This window comes from Andrena cerasifolii, chromosome 3, assembly GCF_050908995.1.
Source record: "Andrena cerasifolii isolate SP2316 chromosome 3, iyAndCera1_principal, whole genome shotgun sequence".
NCBI classification, from domain to species: domain Eukaryota; kingdom Metazoa; phylum Arthropoda; class Insecta; order Hymenoptera; family Andrenidae; genus Andrena; species Andrena cerasifolii.
The window spans coordinates 7,419,783-7,447,551 of record NC_135120.1 but is presented as its reverse complement, the minus strand read 5'-3'; the positions used below and the strand labels follow the sequence as shown (position 1 = coordinate 7,447,551).

General features: G+C 43.0%; 3 protein-coding genes across 9 annotated transcripts in view; 2 read left to right on the top strand and 1 right to left on the bottom strand.

Moving 5' to 3' along the window:
• Mam (neurogenic protein mastermind) overlaps positions 1-6,700 on the bottom strand; it is a 292,981-nt gene extending 286,281 nt beyond the window's left edge. For all 3 annotated transcript variants that reach the window (XM_076808496.1, XM_076808498.1, XM_076808499.1), the window contains exon 1: positions 5,210-6,700. In XM_076808496.1, coding sequence (XP_076664611.1) covers positions 5,210-5,674 — 465 coding nt within the window. In that variant the 5' untranslated portion in view covers positions 5,675-6,700. The remainder of the gene's footprint in view (positions 1-5,209) is intronic.
• Positions 6,701-8,479: 1,779 nt separating this feature from the next.
• The window catches only part of Elp4 (Elongator complex protein 4), a 315,058-nt gene continuing 295,768 nt past the window's right edge, over positions 8,480-27,769 (top strand). Inside the window, exons 1-6 of one of the 5 annotated variants that reach the window (XM_076808618.1) lie at positions 8,480-8,639; positions 9,091-9,223; positions 10,130-10,165; positions 10,244-10,863; positions 13,524-13,736; positions 13,802-14,002. In XM_076808618.1, the coding sequence (XP_076664733.1) occupies positions 9,106-9,223; positions 10,130-10,165; positions 10,244-10,863; positions 13,524-13,736; positions 13,802-13,912 (1,098 nt within the window). In that variant the 5' untranslated portion in view covers positions 8,480-8,639; positions 9,091-9,105 and the 3' untranslated portion in view covers positions 13,913-14,002. Of the gene's footprint in view, positions 8,646-8,668; positions 8,894-9,090; positions 9,224-10,129; positions 10,166-10,243; positions 10,864-13,523; positions 13,737-13,801; positions 14,003-27,769 lie in introns of those variants that run through there. The other 4 variants (XM_076808617.1, XM_076808619.1, XM_076808615.1 and 1 more) reach the window with 4 other exon arrangements.
• LOC143366918 (CD151 antigen) lies at positions 14,693-19,486 on the top strand. The gene is made up of 6 exons (XM_076808387.1): positions 14,693-14,988; positions 15,195-15,413; positions 16,148-16,330; positions 17,865-18,077; positions 19,053-19,260; positions 19,347-19,486. The coding sequence occupies exons 1-6, from the start codon at positions 14,926-14,928 to the stop codon at positions 19,403-19,405; spliced, it is 945 nt and encodes a 314-aa protein (XP_076664502.1). The 5' UTR covers positions 14,693-14,925; the 3' UTR covers positions 19,406-19,486.

Below are 27,769 nucleotides of genomic sequence, written 5' to 3'. Positions count from 1 at the left end.
ATTTTTATTTTTCGTTAAAGAAGTCATGCTTTCCTTTCAATATTGTGTCTATAGGTACCACAAAGAATTGGTTTAATAAATATTTGTTGATTTGAAAAGAGGGTTTTACTTATTTCGTTTAATATTACTCGAAAAGACATTAGGGACTTTTTGCCCCGTGCGTGGAGTAAGTAGTCCATTTTGCATTGACAAACATTGTGTGGTATAACTCGACAGAAAATAACAATATCGACAAACGAACTTCGTGAACGTAAAGCATAATAGTTATAGTTTATATAAAATAACACCAGATATCTCTAGATTGTTATTACTAAATTTTACATAGGTTTATACGAAAAACGGGACTTTTAGCCCCACCCTATGTATTATATGTGCTTTAGAAGATAAATGGACAGTACAAACTGCAGGTAAGTGATGGTAAAACGACACTTTAACAAGCCTTACTCTTGAAATTATCATACAATAAGGCATCAGTGTTATCTTTGCTTATGAAGAGTGACTAAATTCTTATTTTTCGTGTGCCTGAAACTGCGTTTCTGATTGCACTATTTGAGAAATTTTTATGGTCAATAAGGTGAATGTCCCAATTTCTGCTCATTTCGTATTTTTCTTATTATTATACGCGTTACGTTTGTACTATAGTTGCAACAAAATAATTCTAAATTATTTAAACATTTACGCGAGTGTTGCACTGACATTTGGAGCATTATATATTTAATTACAAATTACTAATAGTTAACAATCTTGAAATATCTTTCTTAAATAGTGTTTGAATTGGTTGATTTATTATTAAAGAATTAATCAATTACTCTGCAAATTTTCACGACAAACAAATTTTTTACACCTTCTTTATGACGAGTTACCTCTTAAATGAGCAGAAATTGGGACATTCACCTTACCAGAAACAATGTTTCCTTACGTCTCTAACGATCATGAAACGATTGATTATGCAGAAAATAACAATAATATAAAATAACGTAAAATCATTTAAAATAATGTAAAATAGTATAAAAAAAGTAGTTGATGGCCATATCACGGGCTGACGAGAACTATCACGGAGTTACCAGATCACTATCACGGAGTATGTAACCAGAGTATGTCATGACAACTTAATTTTGTATATTTTCAATTAAATATACTTAGTAAATTTCTGTTGACCTATTACCTGTTTCTCTGATGTCTGACCTATCATTATATCCTAGACTCACTTTCAGAATATGTAAATACTAGCAATTAATAGACAAATTCTAAAACTATCACGGACTTACCCGAGTTTACCCTACTAATGAAAACGCTGCCACTAATGAATCGAAGTGTTTTCTATACGAGCGTTCCTTTAAGCTGGAAAAAGGCTGAGCATTTAATCAGAAACGGATCAGTCCTCGAGAAAGTCAAGTCGAGTGCAACTTTTCGAAGCATCTGAAACTTTCCTCCTTTCAAGCCAAAGCTGTTTACTTAAAAATTTGAAGACACGAGCCTCGTCAATCAGGAAAACCAAACATTAACTGAATAAAGGTAGACGTTTCTTGTCCTTTTATATACCCAGCAAAATTACTTTCCTCCTTACTGTATTCGTACTAATGTACTAATGATTTCTTTGATATAAAGTACTCCCCACGATACTCGAATCGCTGCGATTATTCCAAGAATTTGTTGAATATACTGCAGCTTATCTTGAAGCTATTTGGAACACTCGTGTCGAGCCTAGGTAGTGTTCACTTTTCACCGAGCACTCGGACAGGTATAGCCTCCGCGTGGGAGTATCGACTAGCACGCGATTGGAAGAAAATTAAAAAAGAAAGCTTCGCACCCCGTTGCTGGCAAAGGTTGCCAAGGAGCCTCGCGAAGGTCGGAGCGAACGCAATAAACGCATCGCGCATAAGTTCGTGACAATGACGTTACACGTACCGGCGTAGAACGCCCCTGCATTGACGTAAATCCAAGGTTAATATGGGACGTCTCGAATCGAACGCCTACAGGCAACCGACGTAAGCAGAAACCTGCACCTTAACGATGCTCCTTCAACGTGTCCACCTGCTTTGCGTCACATTCAATACGACATCAAGATCAATACACGCGAGTGCGTATGAATAGAGAACTAAGTAGCTACTTTCCGCGGGGAATCTACAAGCGACATTCCAAATTTTGAAACCGGGGGAAAAATACTGCTTTTTCTGGCGCGGTCAGAAGAAACCCTTTGCGGGGTGCGGTTGAAGGGAAATCTTAGCGTAATGCAGTGACCGTTTATTTTGCCTGGCGATTTGTCTCGAACGAAAATGTCCCTCTACAGTAAAGCGGGAAATATTTGCATTCTCAGACACTTGCTGCCCCTTGTAGAGAAGAATGAAAAATTGGGGGCGAGATTAAAGGAGAGACAGTGAAGAATGATGAATTATTCTGCACTTCGGGACGAAAATCGAAATCATTTACCAGTAACGTAATTGATGGAATTTATTTGCAGAATGGAATTAAAGGAACTTAATATCTGCTTGCGAAGAAGATCCCTAATATCTTAAACCTTTCAACCCTCTTCGGACACATATGTCCCGGTGAATGTTTGTGATCATCTGTGGAACGATACGTGCCACATATGTGCGTTGTTTTATTGTCTTTTAGTTACTCTGACTATATACTACTATCTTTGATTGGCAATCATGAGAATAAGCAACCTAGTAACGTAATGGGTAAGTTTCATTTTGGCAGGGTATCTAGCTGCAGAGTCGCAATTATAGAAATCTCGTGTTTTACACGCGTAATTGAACAATTTTCTGATTTTTTTTTATCGTAGCCTTTCAGTTTATAGTACGATATAACTGTTTTGTTTAAAAGTTTTTACATTATTATGTTTTTACTTATCTTACTGAGTATAAAGAAGTGGCTATGCGTTTCCGGGACGCATATGTCCCACTGGGTATTTTCAAACTTTGTTCGTGTTTCTTTATCACAAGCAGTAACATTTAATAATGTTATAAATACGTTTATAATATATATGTATAATATATCAATGTATAATAAAAATACATTGTACAACATACCTACTGATTATCGAAAGTGTTCAACCGAGTCTAACTTTTCTGGGTCACACATGTCCCACTCAAAGAATCTACTGGGACACATGTGTCCCAATTTTTAAAATTGACATACAACTTTGAAATTTGATCAGTACCTATCCGCCACTTAGTACAATCGATTTCTGCAAGAAAATATAATAAAATCCAGGTAGAAAATTATCGGGTCGAAAGGGTTAATTGTAAATAGTTTTTTCTTTGCACGTCGATGGCTTAGCGCGCGAAATTTTGAAAAGCGTTATCAATGGGTGGCGGCAGCGTATCCTTTGCTTTATAAACGAATATCGGATAGGCGTAAAGAGCATGGTATTTCATTACGCCCGCGCTTCGATTCCGAACCTGTGCAGCAGAGTCTTGACCCGGCAACTTGCCGAGTGCCGCTTACCCGCTATATACTACGGTTTAGATGTTCTCAATCGCGCGACCCCCGACCGTTTTCGTTTCTGGATCGCGCTCAATGCGTTCGACCTTCCCGCGAAGCGTTGCGCGTCCGCCAAATTCTGAAGACACTAGAATCTCCAAATCATCTACGATAGACTTGAATATCTCAATTGGTATCTAGAATATTCTGATGCCGCATAAAACTCTGCGTTACAATTATGCTTTGTTCAAGCTCTACGGTATATCGATAGTTTGCAGAAATTTAAAAGACAAGATACGATATTCGCGTACGCGTGATCGCTTAAAGTAGTTCCTGGATAATCTACTAAATTCAAGAATTGTTTCAAATTTCGTTCAAAACTGATTTGGAATCCAAGAAACCCTTGTGCAAAGTTTAAAATCGATTTATCACATAGTTATCGAGATATTGATAATTAATGTTGAGGTATTTTACCACAGAGGCATATGGCAGAGTCGATAAAAGGAGGGTTATAGTTTCAGTTTTTCTTCCGAAACAGGAAGACTATATTCAAGAAGTGTACCAAAATTGGCACAAAAGTACATCGAAATGTCAGGAAATGAATTTAGTAATTTTTGAAAAACTGACCACATCGTTTTTTCGTAAATGCCCATAAAAGATAGGTTTAGGTGCAAAGTTTTTAGAAATTACGTAGAGCAGCCAACGTGGCAACGTTGCACAATCGATATGTTTAGACATTTAAATTAGGGCTGGGACTATTCGAATAATATAATATTCGAATATTTTACAAGTATTCGAATGCTACGAATAAACTTCGAATATTTGAGTATTCGAATGTTATTATTCGAATAGTATGGTGTGAAGTGAGTCAAAATTAGCTTACAAGATTTCACCCCGACAAATGAACCTAAAGTACTGATTTATTATTCACACCATACCTACTATTCGAATACTTAAATATTTTATAATCAAAATGTCAGAAAAAATGTTCATATGAATTTGAATCGTCGTTCGCTATTTAAATTAGGGCTGGGACTAATTGTCGAATTTTTCGGTATATGAATATTCGAATACTTCAGTTGCTCAATAATTTGGCGAATATAATTCGAATATCCAAGTACTCAAATACTTAAATATTCGAATAGTATTCGAATACTTGGATATTCGAAGAGTATTCGAATATTTGGATAATCGAATTATATTCGCCAAATAATTGAGCAACTGAAGTATCCGAATATTCGAATACCGAAAAATTCGACAAACAGTCCCAGCCCTAATTTAACTAGCGAATGACGATTCAAATTCATATGAACATTTTTTCTGACATTTTGGTTATAAAATAAGCTCCAAATGAATGCGACGTTGTCAGATCTGCTGCTCCAATTCCCTACGCTAACCAATTTAAAATTCTACTTTCGTATTCCAATTAATTATATTAACATTGAAATTTTTAAAAATATATATATATATATATACATGATGTTAAAAATTATTATTATTATTTCTATAGTATCATACTACTTTATATTTATCGTTTATTACTCAACTCTAATTTGACTAACAAAGTTAGTTAGGAGCTACCTTAATCGAAACAATCAGGGCCGATAAAAGAAAGAAAGAGCATGGCGTTAAGAATCGTTTGGCGAGAAGGTTGACGACCGGTGTGTAAGCGCGCGCGCGCGCGCGCGCGGGCGCGGGAGCACCTACGCCGGGAGCCCGCGCGCGAACGAAAGAGCCGGAGTGCCAGAGGGCCGCGGGCAAGCAGAGTGAAGTGACTCACCACGTGAACGCTGGAGAGACCCACCGGCTCGCTCTGCTTCTTGTCCGTCTTCTTCGCCTGCCGTTTCGCCTTGCTCTCGAGGAAACGTTGCTTCAGCACCAGCGTGTCCTGGATGTTCTGCTCGCAGAGCCCGTTGAAGCTCTGATCGAATCTCGGTATGCAATCCGTCTGTCTGCGCCGATAGCTCTCGATCCTGCGTCGCAGACGATCGACGACCGCCTGCCTTTTGGGGGTGAGCACCTCACCCATACCAGGTGCCTGACCCATTTGTTGCTGCAGCTGCAGCTGTTGCCCGGTTAGGTTCAACTGGCCGGTCGCGTTGAGATCGTGAATCCCGGCCGATTGGCCGATCACGTTGTTGTTGTTGCCGTTGGGGCCCTGGCCCACGCAGACCGATATCGGGCCAGGCACGGTGCCGGGGGGGCCTTGCGGGGGCTGGCGGGGCAGGAGCCCCCCGGCCTCCATACAGCCCCCTAAATCCACCGCAGGGTAAGCCAGCTCAGTGAGAACCCCTGCTACCGAAGCGCCTGACGCGCGCTACTGCTACTGCTGCGACCTCGTCTCCCGCCGCTGCCCTCGAGCCGACCATCCTCTGCCACCCTGCCAATGCGACGATCCTCAACTTCCGGTCAAGACGCATTTGGAATATGTCGCCGCCGTGCACGCGCCTTTGCCCGTTTCGCCAAGCACGCCACTCGCTGGCCGGCCAAACGTTGCGCGGGGTCGCGATCACTCCTCGATCGGCAGTTCCATTAAATATCCAGCTCGATCCACGTATAGTACGTCCGCGCACAGCACACCGACACTCGCCCGATATTCACGCCAGCCAGAGCAGCCGTTTAATTCGCGGTAAGTTTCTGTCACGTTATCGTCATCGTGCACGATCCCGATACACACTGTAAACAAAGCTCGTCAGCCTTGGTACACTCCGGCAGGCAGCAATGTCGCGTCTGGCCAACGTTTCGTCTGTCCGGTTGTTGACATCGCGCGGTCTTATCGGCGATACACTGTTTCACCGCGGTTTTATTCCCGATACCACGTGACTAGCGCACGATATACATATACCGTGAAGTCCGTGTCGCTACGACGCGACCAGTCTCTCTCACCCGCGGTTGTTCAGCCTCCACGCGAACGCGCTTCGCACGAGATCCCGACGGTATTTACCGTGTCGGTAACCGAGCACGCGATGCACACTCAAACCGCCCGCTGTCCGTCCTCTATCGTCCCGTTGACAGCGTAACAATGACCGCGGCACGGACGATAGCATTTGTCTTCCGGGTAAAACTGATTTTCGAACTGTCACTCTCTCTCTGGACGAGACGCGCGCGAAGATTCGACGGTGGGACGGAACGTTCACTGCGCGCGACTAAGTTCAGGGGGGCCTGGAAACTCCGTGTATACAAGAGGCGGCCGGCCTGCCGCGCCATCTGATAGCGATCGCTGCAACTGAGCAGAATTGGCGCCATATACGAACCAGTATTATCTAACACTCCTTTGATGCCATGAAAATACTGAGCTAAAAGTAGATGCCTTTTATCTCCGATTAATTCCTCCTTTTAGCACTTTTATATTAACAAACGAAGACTATCGACACATTATATCGTACAATCTAACCTAGTATACACCAGTCGTTGCAGTTCAACGAAAATGTAATTGTACCGTTTACTGATACCCGTTAATCAGCCGAAGGATCGTTGGTTAAAATTAAGTCAGAAAATATAGCAAATGGCATCGAGGAAAGCTCGTTGACTACTTACACACTTCCTAAACGTAGTCAATCAGTGAACGAAGTAGCCAAAGCCTCGGCCTCCACGTCGCTCGCGGCATGCAAATGTACCTGAAGAAAAAGCAGAGGCACAAATAGTTATGAATTTTACATAAGTCCGTTCGGCCTACGAAAGTTCATTGCAGAAACAAACAAACCATGACTTTCCCGTGGACAAGACCGTTGCGATTCATCAACATGGCGATCGACACCAATCCTGCGTGTCGAACTTAAAGAAAGTAAATATTGCCCCGACACGGGGGTCTTGATTGCGTTTCGAATGCCCTCTTTAGTCTCTAAAGTCTAACTAAAACTTCTCAATAATAGCCTCTCTCCGCGCGCTCCCTCCCAACCCGGTGATTTTCCTTCTCGCTCGTCGCTGCTCGTCGCGAGGGGTTAACGGGGAAGCGAGAGGGATAGTGGGAGTGCGCAACAAGCCTTTCGCGGCTTAATATCGGCTCTGCCTCCACGGATCGGGCACACGCTTCGCGAACGGAAGGATTCCTTGCGCTCGGAGACGGCGCACGACCGCCCCGACGACCGTGAAGATATACGGGATTATACAGAGAGAACAGCAGCGCACGAGGCGCGAGCCAAATCTCTCGATTGTCCCGGTGCGTCGAGTACGCGTTGCACGTCACAACAGGTAGTTGAGCGAGGGCAGCGTGCTCCTGGCTTGTCTCTGTAGAAAGAAAGGAAAAGACCGAGAGGAAGAGCGAGAGGTGGATAGACGGCAACGGGCGTGCGTGCGTTGGACAGAGAAAATCGACGGGTTGGGGGGAAGCGGAGGGAGAAGCAGAAAGGAAGACGGCCGAGCGGAATACGCTAGAAGGGGAAAAAGATGGGATAACAGCAGGGAGGGGTCACAGTGTTTGGCCGGATACCTCCGCACCGTGCCTTTGCACAACTGCCCGTGCCACAGCTTCGAATCTAACATTCACGAGACGGGTTACTCGCGTGTACCCTCGCTCTCCTTCTCTCTTTCTCTTTCCCTCTCTCCCTCGAACTCGTGCACTTCGTTCCCCTTCTTTGGGCCGTTGCGGTCTCTAGCACAGGACGCGTTTCCGTAGTCTGGCGTCAAATCTATATGAAAATTGATATATAATCTTACGAGAATCGGTATGCCAGTAGCACATAATTGATTGAGTAAAGCTGTTTATTCCTTTCTTTGTATTTTCATATCTAGTGGACTGTTTCTTACATGCTACGGTTATATGGGTTCGAAAGAGAATATTCGGACGATAACTTTTTACGAATACGTGAACGCTATGAAACGCGTGAATACGTTTATTTAACGGGAGGTCCCATTAACCTGGTTCTACGTTACGAATCTCTTATAAAGTGGTAGTAAAGTATCTTTCTCGCAGAAGCAATTGCAAATTGAAATGTTGAGGCTGATAGCTTCGGCAAAAAAATTAGCGAACTTTCAATCGAATCAGTTTACTGTAAGGACCACCGTGTTTCTCTTTCACGTACTAGAAGAATAATCGTTAATACCTTAACGCCCGCTAATTCACGTGCCGCTTATAAACAGTTTAATTGTGCATAAAAGCGGCAGCGTGCATCGTGCATCCAGTAAATTATAATTCGCAGAGACTGACACGGGTGCATTCTGGCAGAAGGGTTCCAAACTAAGAAAAGCATCAACTGCCGACTGCAAACCAGGTACAAGTATGTCCACCTTCAGACCACTCCATGTAACTAAAATTTAAAACGCGCTCGATAAGGGACTGAATTATTTTACACGAGCATTTCACGTTGCTTGTATAAAATAAGCGCTTGAAATAAAGAAAATGATGTTTACAGCATATCGTAATACAATATTGTGTATAACATTTTATATTCTATCATTTGATGTTTGCAAACATAACCTATAAATGTCTTCAGTGATCGAAGTGGCACGTGAAGCAGAATTCGATGTAAACAACTCTGTATTTCGTAGTAAATTCTGATACTGCAAATAAAATTGGCTCCCCCATTACTGTCCCACGTACAATAACGTTTAGTACGATTACATAGACACGCTAAGCAGAGCTGTTTTCCGAAGAATTTATCGATAAATCTGGTTGCTAATACAAGCTTCTGGATGCATCGCATCAGTGTTCTTTTTGCTTAGAAATCGACCTTAAAGATGGATTTGAGTACTGCTAAGGGTAGTAAGTTTCCCTTCATACCAGGGACAAAACCGTCCATCAAGAATTCGCAACTACTTATTTCCACGGGAATTCCCTCCTTGGATCACATCATAGGTTTGATAAACTATATATATTTATTTAATTTCAACCTTGCGGTCTAGAAATGTGACTTAGTTTACAATATATTCCTAACCTTACAACTATCCACCTCTGATGCTCTCTCACACTCATTCGCATCCATGATTATTACCCTATATAATTAACTCACCCTCTCTCCCATACTATCTACTTTTCTACTAAACTATTCCCTTCTATTGCACGTTATTATTCTTTGGTATCATTTTGCTCTCTCTCCTTATCTTTTTCTGTCCTCCTTCTTTCTATACCCCTTAGCCATTCCACTATCTCCTCAACCCTTCTCCTCTGAAGTATTTTTTCCACACTTAAATTTATTCTTTCCACCTCTGCACAATCCTCCACCAGATGCTTTAACGATCCTATATCTCTTTCGCATAGCTTACACCTTCTATCCTCCTCTTAATCCAATACCTATTCCCCTCTTCCATATTTCTGCACCTTGCTCTTGCCATAAGACTCTGGTTTACTCTTACTCCTCTCTCTTCCAAATATCTTGGCAAGTTTACCCTATATATGTACTTGTACATTTTGTTGTATCTTGCTTCCCTTATCCTATTCCACTGCCCGTGATTTTCTCTGTCCCTCTCTTTCAGTATTCCAGACAATTTTCCTTCTCTTCCTCTTTCTCTAATTCTATACCTAATTGACTGAACCCGTTTCTATTTAAATACTCTGTCCTCTCTCTACTATTTCTTGCGTTGCACCCCCTTTTTTTTCTTTCTCTTAGACACTCTTCCAGTAGGCAATGTTCTTCCGCATCCTCTGTTCTTTCCTCTTATCCAAGTGCTCTTGCTCCCGAGGTTTGATAAACTATCTGTGTTTCATTCAGATCGAATAACAGTTCTCTTTTTCTATCGCCGTGTTGTTGCTTATCTGTTCTAGGCGGTGGAGTACCTATCGGTTCCTTATTTGTTATTGGTACGCGCAGTCGACTTACTGCAAAAGCTTTTGGTTCTTCTAAATGGTCGAGTTTATGAAAACGACTTTCATTTTCAGAGGAGGATCGATATGGCATATACGCAAAAGTTATGTTGAAGTATTTCATGGCGGAAGGTGTGGCCACGTCCCAGCCACTGTTAGTCGCATCCAAGGATATTAAACCGTCGCACTTGGTGTCAGAGATACCGTCTGTCATAACGGACTCTATTTCGGGCGATCAAAGTCGACATCCGGGCGAGCAAATGAAGATTGCCTGGAGGTATCAGAATATGAAAATAATCGATTCGTCTCCGAGCGGAGGGCAAAGTTTCGCACACTTTTACGACCTTACGAAACCGATGGACAAAGAAACGACGGACAGTATGGACATAACGCAGTGGTGCGACGATTGCTGCCCTATGAAGGACAGCATATTCGAGAACTCGGGTTATACGAATTTACTGAAATGCGTTCACGAGACCTTGAAGAAAGGGCAATACTCGATCTTTGAGACACCAACGAAAAGGCAGGTGATGAGAATTGCGATTCACTCTTTGGGATCTAGATTGTGGTTCAGTGATGTGGAAAACAATTCGCACCAAGATCTGCTGAAGTTTCTGTATTATCTTAGATCGCTTCTAAGGTACTATTACGCGGTGGCCGTAATAACGGTACCCGTTGAATGTTTCGATAATTCCGTAAGTTCCTTATTTGTACATTATTAACCTTTAGAGGGCCGGGCTGGCCACTATAATGGCCATTGAAAATTTTTAAATTTGGACCAATGTTTCTGAGGGTTTTTAATATCGCTAATCACGATTCTAAGGATTCTTTCCTTTGGCGTTACCCAGAGCAAACGACGTGGATGTAGAAAGTTCTGTAGCTCTTTTTTTGTTTTTGGGGTATTTTGTGTTATTTTTTTATTTATTTTTTTAGTTTTGTAGCATGCAGAAAAGGAAGATTGAGAAACGCTGACCATCGAGAAGTTAAGCGAATACGCTTGTAGGCCGCCCGTGAGCAGAGACGTGCGGGCGCGGAACCGCGGCTCGCGAGGCCCACGGCCCGCGCTTGACGACGCGTCTGTTGATTTCTGCGGCCGCGAATAGCAACGATTGGGTATAAATTAGAGGTCCGCAAAGGCATTTCCTTCTTCGCTGTTCCGAGAGAGAGGACGAGGTACGACCAGCGGCCGCTCTCGGATAGCTTAGGGTCTCCGGCAGGAGAGTTCAGCGATAATACCTGGACGCCTACTAGAGGGAGTACGCATTAGAGTCTGTTCCTGGACGCTCGACCGATATGGAGAGTACGGCGATAATACCTGGACGCTTATCGGTCGAGAGAGTGCAGAGCATCTCGTTTGAAAAGAGAGGAGAGTACGGGAGAATATTCCTGGACGCCCGTTCGATATGGAGAGTTCGGCGATAATACCTGGACGCCAACCGAACGGGAGAGTGCAGAGTAACTCCTGGATGCCTCATTAGAATGAATCAAGCCTCAGTAGAATCTTGTAAAATTGTATAATCTCAGCGAGACGCAAAGTCTGTCTTCCGAAATTTGTAACCCCGTCCTATCAACCAGACCATGTATTTCCTACCTAATCCGAATAAACCTTGTCTGTCCACAATTTATCCTTATTCCTATCCTGGAAGGCTACAATTTTCTGATTTTACTATTAATTATGCGAGCTGCAGTCGTGCAACTCACTAATGCCCGTGCATTATACAAAATGAATAATGAACGTGTATCCTTTCCCTCATTTCGTTTACAAGTGCTTAGAGCTTTACTGAATCTTGATCCGAATGACTCCACTTTTCATCTGCAAACCCTCTCGACTAATAGGTCGTCATTTTCCAAAATTACTGGATGAAAACCGACGATGCAATTTGTGTTCGATACGACAAACTAGACGCCGAACTCTTTATATATGCTCTACATGTGACACTGCATTGTGCATAACACCCTGTTTTCAGGATTTCCATACGAAACAATCAATACCGTAAATTAGAATTTCCGACATATAAATTCATTATTTTTTTTGTCTTTTGAAAGGACAAGAAGTATGAACAAACAGATAAAAAAAGGCAACTTTTATATAATGCATGGGCATTAGTGAGTTGCACGATTGTAGTTCGCATAATAAATAGTAAAATCAGAAAACTAAAAAAACAAATCCAAAAATAAAACAAAAAAACCCCAAAAACAAAGAAAGTGCTAGAAAACTTTCTACGTCCACGTCGTTAGCTCTGGATAACGCCAAAGGAAAGAATAATATATGAATGTAACTGCTGTTATTCATTTAGGCTTGTTTAGGTTGGCAACACTGTTTCTGTGTAAAATTTCGATACTCTGACCTTAGAATCGTGATTAGCGATATCAAAAACCCTTAGAAACATTAAAGTTCAAATTTTAAAAATTCCACTATTTGCCATACCGTTCGCGGCCGGGCTGGCCACTATAGTGGCTACCTAAGAATTTGGATACTTTGCCGGCCATTTTGGTGGTATATATGCATAAATTTTAAGTAAATAAAATGTACAATTTCAATGAAAAAATCCCGGCCCTCTAAAGGTTAAGGGGGCAGACCACTGTAAAAAATCGGAATAATCGATTTTTCCTTTTTCCCATTTTCTAAAAGACCCACGTTTCAAGAATGCTCTCTCCAAAGTTTATGAAGAAATTCGCAAAACTGACGGAGATATAGTATTTTCCGTAAAGCGGTGTCAAGCGCGCGACTAAGCCGCGCGGAACTGCAAAGTTCAAACGCGTTTTCCTCAGAATCACATTTTTCAACTGCGTTGACAGTCTACAGAGGAAACTATACGTCGAACTGACCCGAGTAAGGGCATTTATTGTACGAAAAACCCGTCGCTATTACGTGACGATCAGTTTTTTTTCAATTAACGACCCGTTTCTATTTTTATCAACATTTCCCCAATTTTGCACCCCGAAAACATGATTTTTTTCAGTGGTCCGCCATTTTGTAATTTTTTTTGCGATTTTGACTTTTTTTGATCGTCATGTAATAGACGTAGGCTTCTAGTTTCTAAATATTCTTGTCTTTTTGAATTCGGATTAACCATATGGCCTGGACACTGTCAACGCGACAAGCACGATTTTGCCGCAGCGCACATTTTGACGAAGAGTATACAGGAAACGGATTTATGAATTTCATTGATAAAATTTTTTTCTTACCTTTCGACATATACATTATTAACTATACTAAGCAATACATTGATTTAATTGCGTGGTTTGGTTGAAATAAATTCCCGAAAGCACCCTTACATTTCGTACCGTTACAGTGGTCTGCCCCCTTAAGGTTCATTTGTAGATACACGAAGTGACTACGATTAATTTTCAGGACGCCGTTGTGCAGAGAGTTGAGCACTTGTCAGACATCGCGATTGGATTAGAATCATTCATGGGCTCCCAGAAAGAAACGAATCCCCTGTTTAAGGACTACCATGGCCTACTGCATCTTAAAAAGATGCTTGCATTGAACACAATAGCTCCTCACAATCCAGAGTCGCGGGATCTTGTGTTCAAATTACGCCGCAAGAAATTCATCATCGAGGTAAACAAGCTTCTTACACTTTGAAATCCCACAAATTATATTCAAGTTTCCGCACTCTATTTTAGGTTTTACACCTGCCACCGGAACTAGGCGACACAGCTCAGCGGGAACAAGATGAAACCGCACCGCACGGAAGCTGCGGTGGTCAGTCGCGCAAAACTTTATTAGATTTTTGAAAATGACTCTAATATTGTACAATTAACACAATTCCCTTTGATGTACAGATATATTTACATTTAATAAAAAAAGATTACAGTTTATACACATATCGCTTTGTATTTCTTGTAGGTACCTCTTCCACTTCTTTCGTCTGACATAAAATTGCCACAGGTACCCGCGAGCAGGGCGCTCGCCATTTTAATCAGAAGTGCACACTGCGGCGGCTGAATTAATGCAGACAGCAGGAGATAGGCTTCGTGAACACTCACAATAATCCACGTAACACATTTACCTCTTACATGGAATATTACGATCAAAATTTTCCTGCGAGTTTCACTCGCATTATGATTGATTCAACGTACAATGAGAACATGCAGTGATCTTAAACTGCATCTACACCCTGTTACATAGGGTGACTTAATCTTGGTGTCTTGACCAGCAGAATCTATACTCCTTCGTTAACTGGTCCATGACTATTTAATAGTCCTATTTGAGTATTACACTCAGACGTGCCCCCCTGTGTCTTCAAATTGCAAGGGCTGCAGAATTTAGGTGAATGGGCAGGTGAATTGGTGGTCTGGAGCCCCTAACTCCCCCACTGAAATTTGACAAACACCAGGCATATCTGTAACAATCGCATAAGCTGGTACATATGGGCATTTCACCCCACTCCAGTTTTTTGTTCGGTGCCTTTCTATTTCCTTCCGGTTCCATCCGGTCGGTCGCGCATGAGGGCACGCAACGCAAGCGCACCTACAGATGCCAGTGTTCGTACTGGCACCGTGGAACCATCTATCACGCACGAGGTTTTTAGTCTTCCAGTTCACGCGACCAAGTGCGCTTCGAAATTGAGAGATAAGAGCCCGCGCCCCGATCGCAGCAGCAATTCCAACGAAGTTTTGCGCGTTTACGTTTTCATCCGCCGCGGCGATTAATGGAGTGTCAACGCGAGGGATTAACGTGACGAGTTTTCGCCGGTGTCTCATTACCGCGAAAAGGATAATTAAAGACTCGATGCACCCCATTTAAAATGGAAACTAAAAACCTGGTGATATCGCGAGTATTCGTGTGCTGCTCGAATGTAATTTTTCTGGTGAGTTAGACGAAATAAAAAGATAAAGAAGTATTCAGCGTCGATCCAATCCACGGAATACTCTTTCTCCTACTATTATAAAGAACAAAGGAAATACTACCCTTCCCTAACTTAGACTTCCAAATTCAAATGCAAGAAGAGTTTTCTTCGGTACAGGGCAACTCAGTTTGTGAATTAGTAACAGAAATGATTGCTTTTACTTTCAGATATCAGGCTTCGCGTTGATGTCATTAGGAGCGCTGTTATTAGCTGACGATGAGCGCATCCTGCTGTCGCGTTTGCTTGGACCGGGGGATATCCACCCCGAGCAACCCCTTTTCTACTACTTGGCCTTCGCGATCGTCGGGCTGGGATTTCTAATCACGCTGACGGGTCTGATGGGGTGCTGGGCCACCTGCCTCTACAATCGATGCGTTACAGTCTTGGTAAGCCTCTTTCTCTTACCAAAACGCTAATTACGTATCGATTGCAGGGAAAAACGTAACGCAAGAATAGAAGCCTACCCAGGCTTACACTAAACAGTATATTGGGGGCGAGAAGTGGCATGGACCCCGAGCTTGAAATGGTTTAACCACCCGTGATCATAGGCATCCTCGTTGCGCGTCGTAGGCGCAGCTAGCACGCGCTGGCCCTTCGACGTTCTCACGTAGACACGCGTTTTAATCGTTGAAAGTCAAGGACTGCGCGGTTCTTGGCCGGACCCCGGCGGTCAGTTTGCTCGGCAGACCAAAGTAAAACCAGATTTCCCGCTTTGCCGGAGCACGGTCACGCGTCGCTGGCCGGAAACGGATCTACATAAGTCCAGGCACGCGTGCCCGCGGAAGGAGGGCGAGCCCGTGTATCATTTAAAAACAGCAATTATTCAGGAGTCGGTTATTAGGCGAGAGAACGCTTGCACCGCCCGTTGAACGCGCCCCGCTGCGATCCGCCATGTAGAATTCAGATGGACGAAGTAGGAATTGTGGATGGCCAATTAGCTGTGAATTCGTAAAGCCACGTATTTATTAGTAACAGTCTGTTTGCAAGGTGCGAGCGTTGAAGCTGTACGTGCGAGTGGCTACGAACGAAACGTTCGCCTACGAAGCCCCTGGCTCGAGAGTCTTTTCCTTCGAGGGTTAAAAGACGCGGTTTATCTTACACTATACTTTCACGTTTCCAGTATCTCGTTACTATCGTTCTGCTACTGCTCGGCGAGTGCACCGTTTGCGTTCTCGTCGTGTTCTGGCCACACGTTTTGGGCATCGACGTCAGACCAGCCAGATTGATACGAGCTCTGCAACGCAGCTACGCCGTTCCTGGCAGGGAACAATTCACCGCAGCCCTTGATCTTGCGCAAACTGCGGTACGTTCGGGATTCACTCAAAAATACACCCTTTGGATGGGTATGTAACTAAGTAGGTACTTAGAAGAGTATGCGAGAAGTAGAAATGCGGCTCCTTTGGCTAGTCTTATCTGAAGTTGTAGGTCCCAAAGGGGTGTTTAATCCTGGTACGGAATTTCTAAAGTTACAGGGATAAGCAAATTTTGATCAAATTGACCCAATTCCATATATTTACAAGAAACGAGCATACGAAAGTAAAACTCAGTTCATTTAATTATTACGGTTTAATATTTTAAGAACTTATTACATTTATCGAGTAAGAAAAATTAAAGAAGAGAGAAAATCAAAATCTAAAAAATAAAATTAAAGAAAATATTAGGGACTTATTATTTTCGGTTATTAGTTGTTTAAGGATATGAAGGAGTTTCGGTTCAAATAATACATTAGTAATGGAGGAATGAGGATTTGCGACTCGGTAATTTTCGTAGGGAGACCGGGGCTAAAAGTTCCGATGTCGATAAAACATAAAAAATGCCTGGAAAATAATGTAGTTATTCTCCTCACTATTCACTAAAATCTTGTTAAATTTCTTATATATTATGATTTTAAGCTTATATTTAACATATTGTTATAGGTTTTTCATAAACAGTAATTTATTTGTGGCTGGTGGAAGCGAAACTTCTTACCCCTTTATGGGGCAAGTTGTTATCGCATTCGGGTAAGTTGTTACTAAGATATATATAAGAGTTGCCTTTTAATGAAATATTTCATCTTCTAATGAAATAAAACAGAATTTTATTAATAATGTTTATTTATGAAGGATCGGATCAACAAAAATGTATTATCTTTAAAAGAAAATCAAAACGATATAATAACCATAAACATTATCTTTGGTATAAAAGCTAAAATCTACAAATCTGTCTTACATGTTCTTAAATGTCATTTCATCCATAAGAACGAATCAATCAATAATATCGACGTTAAATAATCGAAATAGACCAAACAATACTGCTAGAAAAATATTTACTTATCTGATACGCGACTAATAGGTCGTTGCTTACAACCACGCGATTTTCTGTCGCGGATGTTGTTAAAATGGCGTGATCAACTCACGCGGAAAAAATAATTTAATGTACAACGCTCTTTTCATTTTGAAGATAGAACCGTCGGAGCAACTTGCCGCCGGAACTTTTAGCCCCGGGTAAGTTGCCCAAAAGGGGACGTTTCTTGAACACTTCATCGAGATCTACAGTTCTAAGTATAATCCATCGATGGTTCCAATATATCTCTGGTTCCCAAGCCACCTAAAGCCAAAGGTCCACCAATGTCAATAGCACTCGCTACCACTGAATACTAATAGGCAACCAGACAATCGTTTCGTTACGAGTGAAAGAGAACGCAGTTCACGACTCATTTGCTCGCGAACGGAAGGGCGTCCCAGTCGCCTTTTCCCGAAACGCCCGCGACTCCCGATTAATGTGTTCTACCGAAAGGAATTTACGCGCACACCCCTTCAGCAGCGAATAATACTCGCAAATTGCGCCGACCTTTTCAGTTTGCCTGCTGCGGCATAAACGGAAGCAGCAATTACGGCACCTCGTGGTGGCGGCTGCAGGAAGTCGGCCGAAGAGAATTAGTGGTGCCTCTCAGTTGCTGCACCCTGAATAACGCCAACGAGACGGACTCCTTCCTCAACCCTGAACCTGCCAATCTTACTCTCTGCCAGGCTTTGAACCCCGCCGAGCATCAATACGCCCGGCACACCACGGTGCGTAATGAGGAAGCGGCTAAACGAGTCGAAAACACACTGCGCGTAAACATTGTGACAAGCTGCCAAGGCTGACGGCAGGCTGGACATCGATCATCATTGCCAGAGATTGTCGCGGGGATTAATCATTTTGTACTAACGTTTCTGCAGCAGAAACGAGACACCTAGCCACCCCTTTAGTCATCTCTCATTCTTTTCGCTCGACACTTTGAAATGCCACCAGCAAAACTGTCTCGGAAAGGCGTGCCCGATCTGAGGAGGCATTCTTTCGAAAGCACGCGTCAATCGAAGCGTTCAGGACTCGGAAAAGTATTCCAGATGAAACGTACATGGTCTTTCAATAGTAGAGCGCGATTCCGATGCCATTAGTGGTCTGTACACGCCACGCTTTAAATTTCGCGATAACGCAGCCATTTCAATAGCCGTAACATCGACAGCACCGACGAAAGCAACCGTCAATACGCTTTGTGTCACGCGCACACGGTCAGTAATGACCCGCATGCAAATATCACAGCCTGAAGGGAACTCCGTTCGGATGCGGGTTGCGCAAACGCGTCGGCCTCGTATCGTTTAATCGGTATCGTATCTGGAAACGACCGTGTCGCTTTGCGGCTTATTGAAAAAAAAAGTTCGCGCTCACGTGCAGCCTGTTTTCCATTGTGCGAGAAAGTTTCCTTATCGGTGGACGCGTGTTTAATTTCACGCGAGTCCCCGCGCTGGAATTGAATGCTGATTGAAATGTCATCGTGCACCGACACTGTCCGCGAATATGATGACATTATTATTATGGTATAAAGAGCGTAGAAGCGTTTGCATCGTTGTGCGGGCCGATTCGTTTCAATCTATAAATCGATATTCTTTGGGAAGTGGGAGAATTTAAACGCATGGACGTTGAGGGACGAGAGCAAGCTTCGATACTACGTTTTTAGAGTCGAAGGAACTGAAGAAATGATTGGAGAAATTCTGCGTTCGCAGGGTTGCTTGGAGATGCTGGAGAAATGGACCCAGGACCAAGCTCTGATACTACTCACGGTCGGACTGACAGTGATCTTCGTGGAAGTGGGCGCGCTTCTGAGCACGTTCCTCGTTTGCACGAGGAGCAACAAGAGGACCAAATCTCAGGCGTCGACGTTCACGTCCACGCAAACTCTCAGCCCCTTCAGCGAAAGCGATCACGATTTTGGTGAGGAGTCTACTTTGCCCACATTCCCAGCTACGTCCCCTTCATCCGCGATCCTCTTTCTACAGATCTCGATGCATTATTCCTAGGTATGGGGATCGAGAATCGAATGCACGGATCCGGAACGACGTTCGGCGCTAAATCATGAAGGTGGCTAGGGGGCAGTGAGGGTAAATCATCGATCGATGTCAAGAGTACGAAGAGCGCGTCCAATTTACCTAGACTCAACGACGTATCGAGATTCGGGAGGAGCATAATCGAGGAATGGAAGAACCCAACGAAGCTTGCTGAAGACGTGTTGCGAAGCGACCAGCTGTACGAGGAACGCGCGATCGACGTCGTGCCGGATTATCCTACCCATCAGAATTATTTTAAGAAGAGCAACGATACCGTTAAATCTCGCGGTGACAAGAAGCACGGGCCAAGGAGCAGGCCTCACAGCAGCGGCACCGTCAGGAGTATTCCGATCAAGCACTACCGGGCGTCGATAGCACACAACATTGGGACTCTCAGGCGATCGGAGGCGCCCCAATTGCAATTCGAGTCTTCTATCTCTGAGCCAGAAAAGGGCCTACAAGTGTCAAGACACAGAATCGCTTCGACAAACTGTACACCCGTCGTCGAAAATGAACCTGAACTCAGGACCCAGCTCCCGCGACTGTCCCGAGTCTCAAAATCCTCGAAGGCCGCTAACCCTTCCAGAAGATCTTGCCACTCGTGCGATTACCAACGGGAGATCCAAAGCGGAGGCGGTAAAATCAACTCGAGATTGAAAACGCTGGACAGGAGGATAGTCAGAAGCGAGCACAACATCTCCATACAAGAGGACGAGCAAGATTTCAGCGATTTCGACGATTATTTTCATAAGTCTAGCTCGCGGCAGTCCAACCCGTGTCGCCAGAAGAAGCCTAAGGACCAGTGTGCTAACGTAAGTGTCGAAGACGATGGCGCCAAGGAGTCGAAGGATGAGGCACGAGCGGCGAAGAAATGGGGAACGATGGATCTCGAACGAGGGCACGTCGGTCAGAAGATATCCGCGTACGAGGAAAACGCGAGACGCAGCGGGCGCAACTGGGACTGTCCCGACAACTATCAAATATTTTCGGAGACGAACAAGCACCGAGCTATCGGCGTGCCGCTGGTCGGGATGCACAACGCGTGTGGCTTGCCCGTGGTAGCTTCCTGGCACGATCACGAGCTTCTGGAACCTATACGGATCCGAAGCAGAGTTCTAGGGACCCTGAGGCCGATCTTCAAAGGGAATCGATCCTCCTTCGACCTCCACCGTCGAACGCACCCCAAGAGGAAAGCACCACAACCGAATCAAAGTACAATGTCGAAGAAGAATCGTTCCGTGCGTTCGAGGAGGTCTGATAAAACGGATGATCACCCAACGATAAGATCCTTGGTTTCTTTGGGAGCAGGTGTCGGTGAAGTTACGAAAAGGAGGAGGCGGCGGTCGTCGTTCAAGGCTAGGAAAATTGGCACGTTTTCTTCGAAGAGTTCTGTGAAACGCTCCGGTAAATCGGACACGAAGAGGAACAAGGAAAATTCCGTGGATGGTAGCACTCGTTGGAAGTCGGTAGATGCGGAGATCGCGAAGAGGCAGACTTTGTACGCGAGGGATGATGGGGAGGATGCTGTGCAGGTCCTGAAGAGCTTGTGCTTGAATCCTCTGGCTCGCACTAAGCCGGAAACGGATATGATATGGTAAAACTGGTGAAACGAATGGTCTTGATGCCTACTGCTTTGTTGGAAATCTTTTTTGCATGTATAAAGAACGTAGTTTGAATCGTTTGATGGGGTAAGACAAAATCTGGTGATACATTCAGTTGATAGTATACCGTTATGTGCTTTGTAAATATGCTAAAGGAGTGTGAATTTTATTATTGAATGCTATAATAAAGAAACCCTTGCTACCCTCGTTTGAAGAATCCGGATAAGTTGAAGGGGATATGTGTTTAATATTTTTAAACTGTATGCTCGTAAATTTAAGCATATTATGTAGCATTATATTATTTCAGTGGCTATAAAATTTTAATTTGATGACAAACAGGTGTGCTTCAAAAGTTATTGGGATAGGAATGAAATACTTCGGGACAATTGCTCATGGACAAGCATTATGATAGAAAAGGAACCCTCATCGTCTTTTATTTTTATTCCTCCTTGGTTAGATAAAGAATATTGCCCAATATCGTAACGTAGAAACAGAGAATTGTATTCAAGGAAGAATATAATTTATTCACATTTTAATATAGAAAGTTTGATGTGACAAGTAGGTACCTACTATAAATGTAAATATACAATATGTAGAACAAATTCAGACTATGATTTCAGTTTATCATTCATTCCGTGGAAAATGACACGTGGACTCTTGTTTCTCTCGTCTGCGATCACAGGCAAGGTATTTAGTCTGTGGTAAAAAATAGACCGAACCTTCAATGTATTTTTCTGTCCCGGTTGTATGAGGTTCTGATCCTTTTCGATAAATATAACTTGGAATACCTCACCGAGGAATTGGAGGAATTGGCACTTGGTAGGTACTGAAGCAGAACTTTGAAAATGTGTGGCTTGCTCCACTACTCCGAGAACAACAACCGCGATAATAAAAAAAATTATAAAAAAATTAAAACCGACCTCAAAAAAATAAAACTGCCCTAAAAAGTAAAAAATAAATTTTTCCCTTATTTAATCTACGACTCTTAATCTTTGTATGTCGGCGCCTCATCATTTGCACTGTGTAAATCTGGCGCCCACTTAAACAAAGTTAGAGTCGTAGATTAAATGCGGGAATAAATTAGTTTTTACTTTTTAGTGCAGTTTTATTTTTTTGAAGTCGGTTTTAATTTCTTATACATTTTTTTATTATATATATATATAATGACCTAATTTTACACTTCTTGAATTCTAATTCCTACCACACGTAGCGTTACAACCTGTTTCGAGGCTTCGTCTTTAACGTTGCATGCGACACAAAAATGGTAAGGGGGTCCTAGGACCCCCCAAACCAGTGACAGAAAAATGCATTGGTTGATAGGTCTATCCTATATCTCGTCTGTGCTTGCACAAAGTTGCTGTGAAATTGTTGCTCCTGTTTGTGCTCCTGCATCAACTGAGAAAACTTTACATCGGATGCTAAGTTCAATTCCGTCTCCTTTTCCTGCTTTGCCCACTGAACTCTAAGGGTAAAATCACAGCTTTACATCTCAATGCCAAGATTCGCCGCTAGAGCGCGCTAGTATACTCACACCCCCATTTTCAAAAGTATCGGACCACTTTTTCTAATAAATTAAGAATACGGAGCTGGCTAATTTCACATTGCAATTTAAATTAATTATCTGCATTCGTGGAAAAAATAATAAAGTGGCGATAGATTATAATATTCTATAATATTTCTGTGACGTTCAGATTTATTTCAAAGTCTCCCCAAAATCAAAGCTAAATTATTAAAAACCACTGAATGTCCCCGGTACACATAAATATCGACTTAAAACTGATTCAGCTGAACATCAAAGTGCACTCGTCCCAGAAAATATTCTCTCGCCGCGACAAGTTCGAGATTCGAAAATCTTGTCCCCGCGCTGAGTGGTTGTCGAGGGCAGTCGATACATTCTTATTCCTATACAAAGCCTTTCAATTTCCCTACTGAGCCTTTGATATTTTGCAGAACGAGGGTCCTTTGCCTTGCCCTTCGCCCCGCTCGTTCTTCCACGATTTTGGTCGCTCCCCCTGCCTCCACTTTGCTTCTATCTTCTTCTTACGTGGAAATTATGTAAACCAGCGAAACGTTCGGTAAAACTCTCGAAAAATCAAGCACAATTCCTTGTATACCATTTACGAGCTTGACATCTTCTCTCGAAAAACTCATGTGCTTGCAAGCACTGCATTTGCAAACGTGTCACCGACAACATTTCACTCAATCCAAGTAACGAACCACCCCAGTCCCCGAACCCTAACATTAACTACTTCGAATAATTCATAACCATCAATAATTCGCGAAACAGAGTAATCCTCCATGCCCCACCCCCCACCCCTCAAAATGATTCCACATAATCATCACCCGTTCCATTCACTATTCACTGTACGACGAGGGTACATGAATAATCTTCAGTCGTTGCACGCCTGGAAATTTCGCCTGAAAGAAAATTGGAACGCAATGCCGGAACCCGTGACGTTCCAGATAATTCACTCGGATCGCTAGGCGCGCGATGAAAGGCGCCGAATTTCGGGGAACGATCGACATTCGACTGGATAACGATCGCGAACGAAAGGATTCCCTCGGACGTGAAATCCCGTTTTCTTCTGGCGTCGTTCGTCCTCTTTGGCCGAGCGAAGAGCCGAGGATTGCGAGAGCGCGCTCGGAGCGTGGCGAAGACGGCGACGCCTTTAGTCGCGGCTACTTCGCAATGATATATCGGCCCGTTTCATGAAGAGGTGACCGGCGAAGGCATTGTGACGGTGCTGCGGAGTCATGATGAGCGGGGTAGCACCGAGTTAGCTACGCGTTAGACAATTTGTTCCGTTCAAGGCAACAAAGATCGCCGCTTCCATAAAACGCAACCCTTTTTGTCGCATGTCTCCAGATGAAGATCGTTCCCGGGGCTCGGCGAATATTACCGTGACAAGAGAAATTGAAATGCTACGAAGTGGCTCCACTTTTGTGTTCGGTTCTGTGGATGCGATCCATGTGCTAGTAGAGGCGCAGAGGCCCGTCCAACTTTTGCTCTTGCCTTCGAGGAGCAGCCGCGGGTGGTTGCAACGGTTGTACCTACCCCACCGTGGGGACCTTTCGCTCTTGAGGGGCGCGGGGGACCTAAGTAGCTCGGTGGCTTCGAGAGCGAAGAGCAACTCGCGGTTGCTCGTGCGAACAAATCCCTGGACAGGCCTGGCATAGACTATTATTTTAGCATGACATTGAACGATTGGTACACCCTCATGGGCGGGGGTGCGGTTGATGTAGCTTCCGAATGGGAGCCTCTTCGAATACATTTTTTTACTCTTTTAAATTTCATTTCTCAGTTTATTTCCTACCGTATCCCCCTTTTTTTATATCACGTGCCTATCTGTGTGTAGTCGGGGTAAGTTACATAAGTAAAATACAGAAATAATAATGGAGAAACGACATTGATATGCAATATTTACAATTGCATTTATTTTTAAGGAAAAATTTTTTCGAAACGTTTTTGATTTCGTACGATACGAATATTCGAGGCCGCCGCAGCGACTTCGAGGAGGAGGAGGAGATAGATGAGGAAAAAACATTTATACGCAATATGGGTAAAATAATCATATATTGTTACATGGTAGAAAATATAAATATATGAATAATAATAATAATAAAAATACAAAATCAGGGGATTGCAGCAGACCACTTTTTTATTTGTTCCGCTCTTGCTCCGCTCCGACATCAAAGTACTTGCTCCAGCTCCGCTCCTGCTCCGCTTCAGCTGTTTTTTTTCTTTAAATAAAAATTCTTTTATTACTTTTAAACAGTGATCTTTCATTTGCAACAAACTCCATCTTCCTACCTTTTCATTTTCATATAGAAAACAATTCATAAAGAATACTTAATTTTCGGGCAAAGAAAGTATTAGGTCTCCTTAAAACCGGGCTGCGCGGCCCTACGATATGAAAAATTGGGAATGGGTATTTATCAAAAACATTTCATTCATCTGCTGTTTTAAGATGAAAGAAAATTCAAACAATAATACAAAAAAATTGGAGCAGTGGAGCAGTAGAAATTTTCCGTGCTGCGGCTACGCTCCTGCCCCATTCCTCTACTGCTCCGGGCTCCTGCTCCGAGCTCCGCTCCAACGCTCTGATCACGATTACTCGGTACACATAAATTGAATTACAAAACGATGATAGACTGATTGCAATTTCTATTAGAGATATTAAAATGTGCTTCTGAAACAACATATATTCGTAAACTATCTTCGATATCTTTTTCCACGAGACAGGTCTGAAAAATTCTCCGCGGTGGTTGGGTCAGGACTGGGGCTGGGACTATTCGTCGAATTTCTCGGGATTCGAATATTCGAATACTTTAGTTGTTCAATTATTTGGCGAATATAATTCGAATATCCAAGTATTCGAATACTATTCGGATATTTAAGTATTCGAATACTTGGATATTCGAATACTATTCGGATATTTAAGTATTCGAATACTTGGATATTCGAATACTATTCGGATATTTAAGTATTCGAATATCCAAGTATTCGAATACTATTCGGATATTTAAGTATTCGAATACTAGTCGGATATTTAAGTATTCGAATATCCAAGTATTCGAATACTATTCGGATATTTAAGTATTCGAATATCCAAGTATTCGAATACTATTCGGATATTTAAGTATTCGAATATCCAAGTATTCAAATACTATTCGGATATTTAAGTATTCGAATACTATTCGGAGATTTAAGTATTCGAATACTATTCGAATATCCAAGTATTCGAATACTGATGTATTCGAATAGTATGGTGTGAATTGTAAGTCAAGTTCTTTAGGTTCATTTGTCAGGGTGAAATCTTGTAAGCTAATTTTGACCCACTTCACGCTAGTGAACTATTCGAATAATAACATTCGAATACTCAAATATTCGAAGTTTATTCGTAGCATTCGAATACTTGTAAAATATTCGAATATTAAATTATTCGAATAGTCCCAGTCCTAGGCAGGACTGGTCGCTCCGCTCGCTCACGCTTTTCCCTTCCCCGCTACCCCGCGCCACCCCCGAGCGCTCCACCGTTAGAAACGGCCTAGACTACCTACTACCTGCTCCTTTCATTCATTTATCTATTTTAAAGAACAAATTGCTGCGCTAACAGTCAGTGCAAAAGATATGTAAGGGAGACCGGGGCTAGTTGATACAGGGAGAAAGTTCATACAGAAGAATTATCTCGACACCGTACATATGTAGCTCCATTTGAGCGAGATTTGTGAAGATTGTTGTTCAATTCTTTCCTACGATCCAGCGTACGCGTGTGTAAATTGACGTTAACAATCGTTTTTTAACTTTTTGTTTATATATAGAAAAAGTAAATAGTTTTCATATATCATTGATCTTCCAAATAACATTTTTTTATTCATTCTGCATGTATTTTCTCAACTTTTCATTTACAATATATTAAAGAGGAAGGGCCAAAGTATATTTTAGCATATTTGTCATCAAGTAATTAATTCAAATAGAAATGAAAAACATTGAAAACCGAAAAGCGTATCAACCAGCCCCGGTCTCCCCTACTTCTGTTATTCCATCAATTTCGTTCTCCACAGCCAGTTATTCTACTGTCTACTTCCACTATTGAATAAGGACACTCAATGACCACTTGAGGATGGATGAAATTCATCCGGGGCAAGAGTACCTATACTCGACAAACATCAATGCCCGAACAGGTACAGAGTATAATATCTCAGCAGCAGCTTCGCCGAAGAAGCTCCAGCTTAAACGTCGTTGCTGAAGAGTCGCTGGGAGCTCGTACGCGATCGCTGCGACCCCCCTGGTAGCGATCTATTATGACAAAGAAGCAGAAGCGTCGCGCGAAGATAAATCGCAAGAAATGCAAATGACGTACTTCGCCGGTTGAATGAAGCTCCATTACGACGATTTTCGAGGACACCCTTCGACGTGGACAAGAACCGAGGACGGGAAAGGTTCGAAGGAAGGAGCGGAGTGACATTGTGCACGGTGAAAGTTGGCAGAAGTGACACTCGAGATAAATGTTCCGCCGGTGTTGGACCACGACAAACTGTCCTCTCCCTCGCCTGCCCCTAGGACGGTCCACCATAAATTTTTGGCGATTCGCGCGCCTCGCCTTCGGATCGCTGAATGCATTTCCACGCAGATTCTCCGCGTGTCCCTGGATCGACGGAGTGGATGTCTTCATTCACCGCGAGGTCACGGATAGAAGTGCATACTTACTGTTAGGAATAATTAAAGGCAGACGATCCGACGAATGCATAGGTGCTTGTTCTTCTGATCCTTCTTCCAAAGCTCCGGAACTTGGTGGGTCTGATAAATTCTCTCAAATCTGATTGATAAACACAGCAACGTGGTTTAGAATAAGCGAGACTCTAGCAGATATTTGTTAAGAGGTTTCTACGATGAAAGAATCACCTGATTATTTTAAATCAGAGCAAGGAGATAACGAAACGTTACATTTATTTCTATTGCTCTTGGCATGGGAGACAGCGTACACACGATTCCTCTGAAAGACACAATGAGCCCTTCCCGTGGCTCTTCTGATCTGTCTCTTTTATTGTCAGCGGCTACCCCGTCAAAATATCGTAAAGCCCTTGGTCGAGGGGTTAAAAAACGCTTCCCTCGTAAACTCATCATGGGCCGTGGTTACCGTGAATTGCTAAAGAATTCGAGCCAGTAGCCTCGGGTCCGAGAAAGGGTAGTGCAGGTTTGAAGGCGACATTACGGGCCAGCAGAATTCTTCTAGCCTCCGAACGGAGCCACGAACTGCAAGTATCTTCCTTCAAACAAATGGTGGACACCGG

Coding starts and splice junctions, on each gene's coding strand:
- LOC143366918 (XM_076808387.1), top strand. CDS start 14,926: ATGGAAACTAAAAACCTGGTGATATCGCGAGTATTCGTGTGCTGCTCG. Junction 15,414..16,147: donor ATCGATGCGTTACAGTCTTG/GTAAGCCTCTTT, acceptor TCACGTTTCCAG/TATCTCGTTACTATCGTTCT. Junction 19,261..19,346: donor CGAAAGCGATCACGATTTTG/GTGAGGAGTCTA, acceptor CATTATTCCTAG/GTATGGGGATCGAGAATCGA.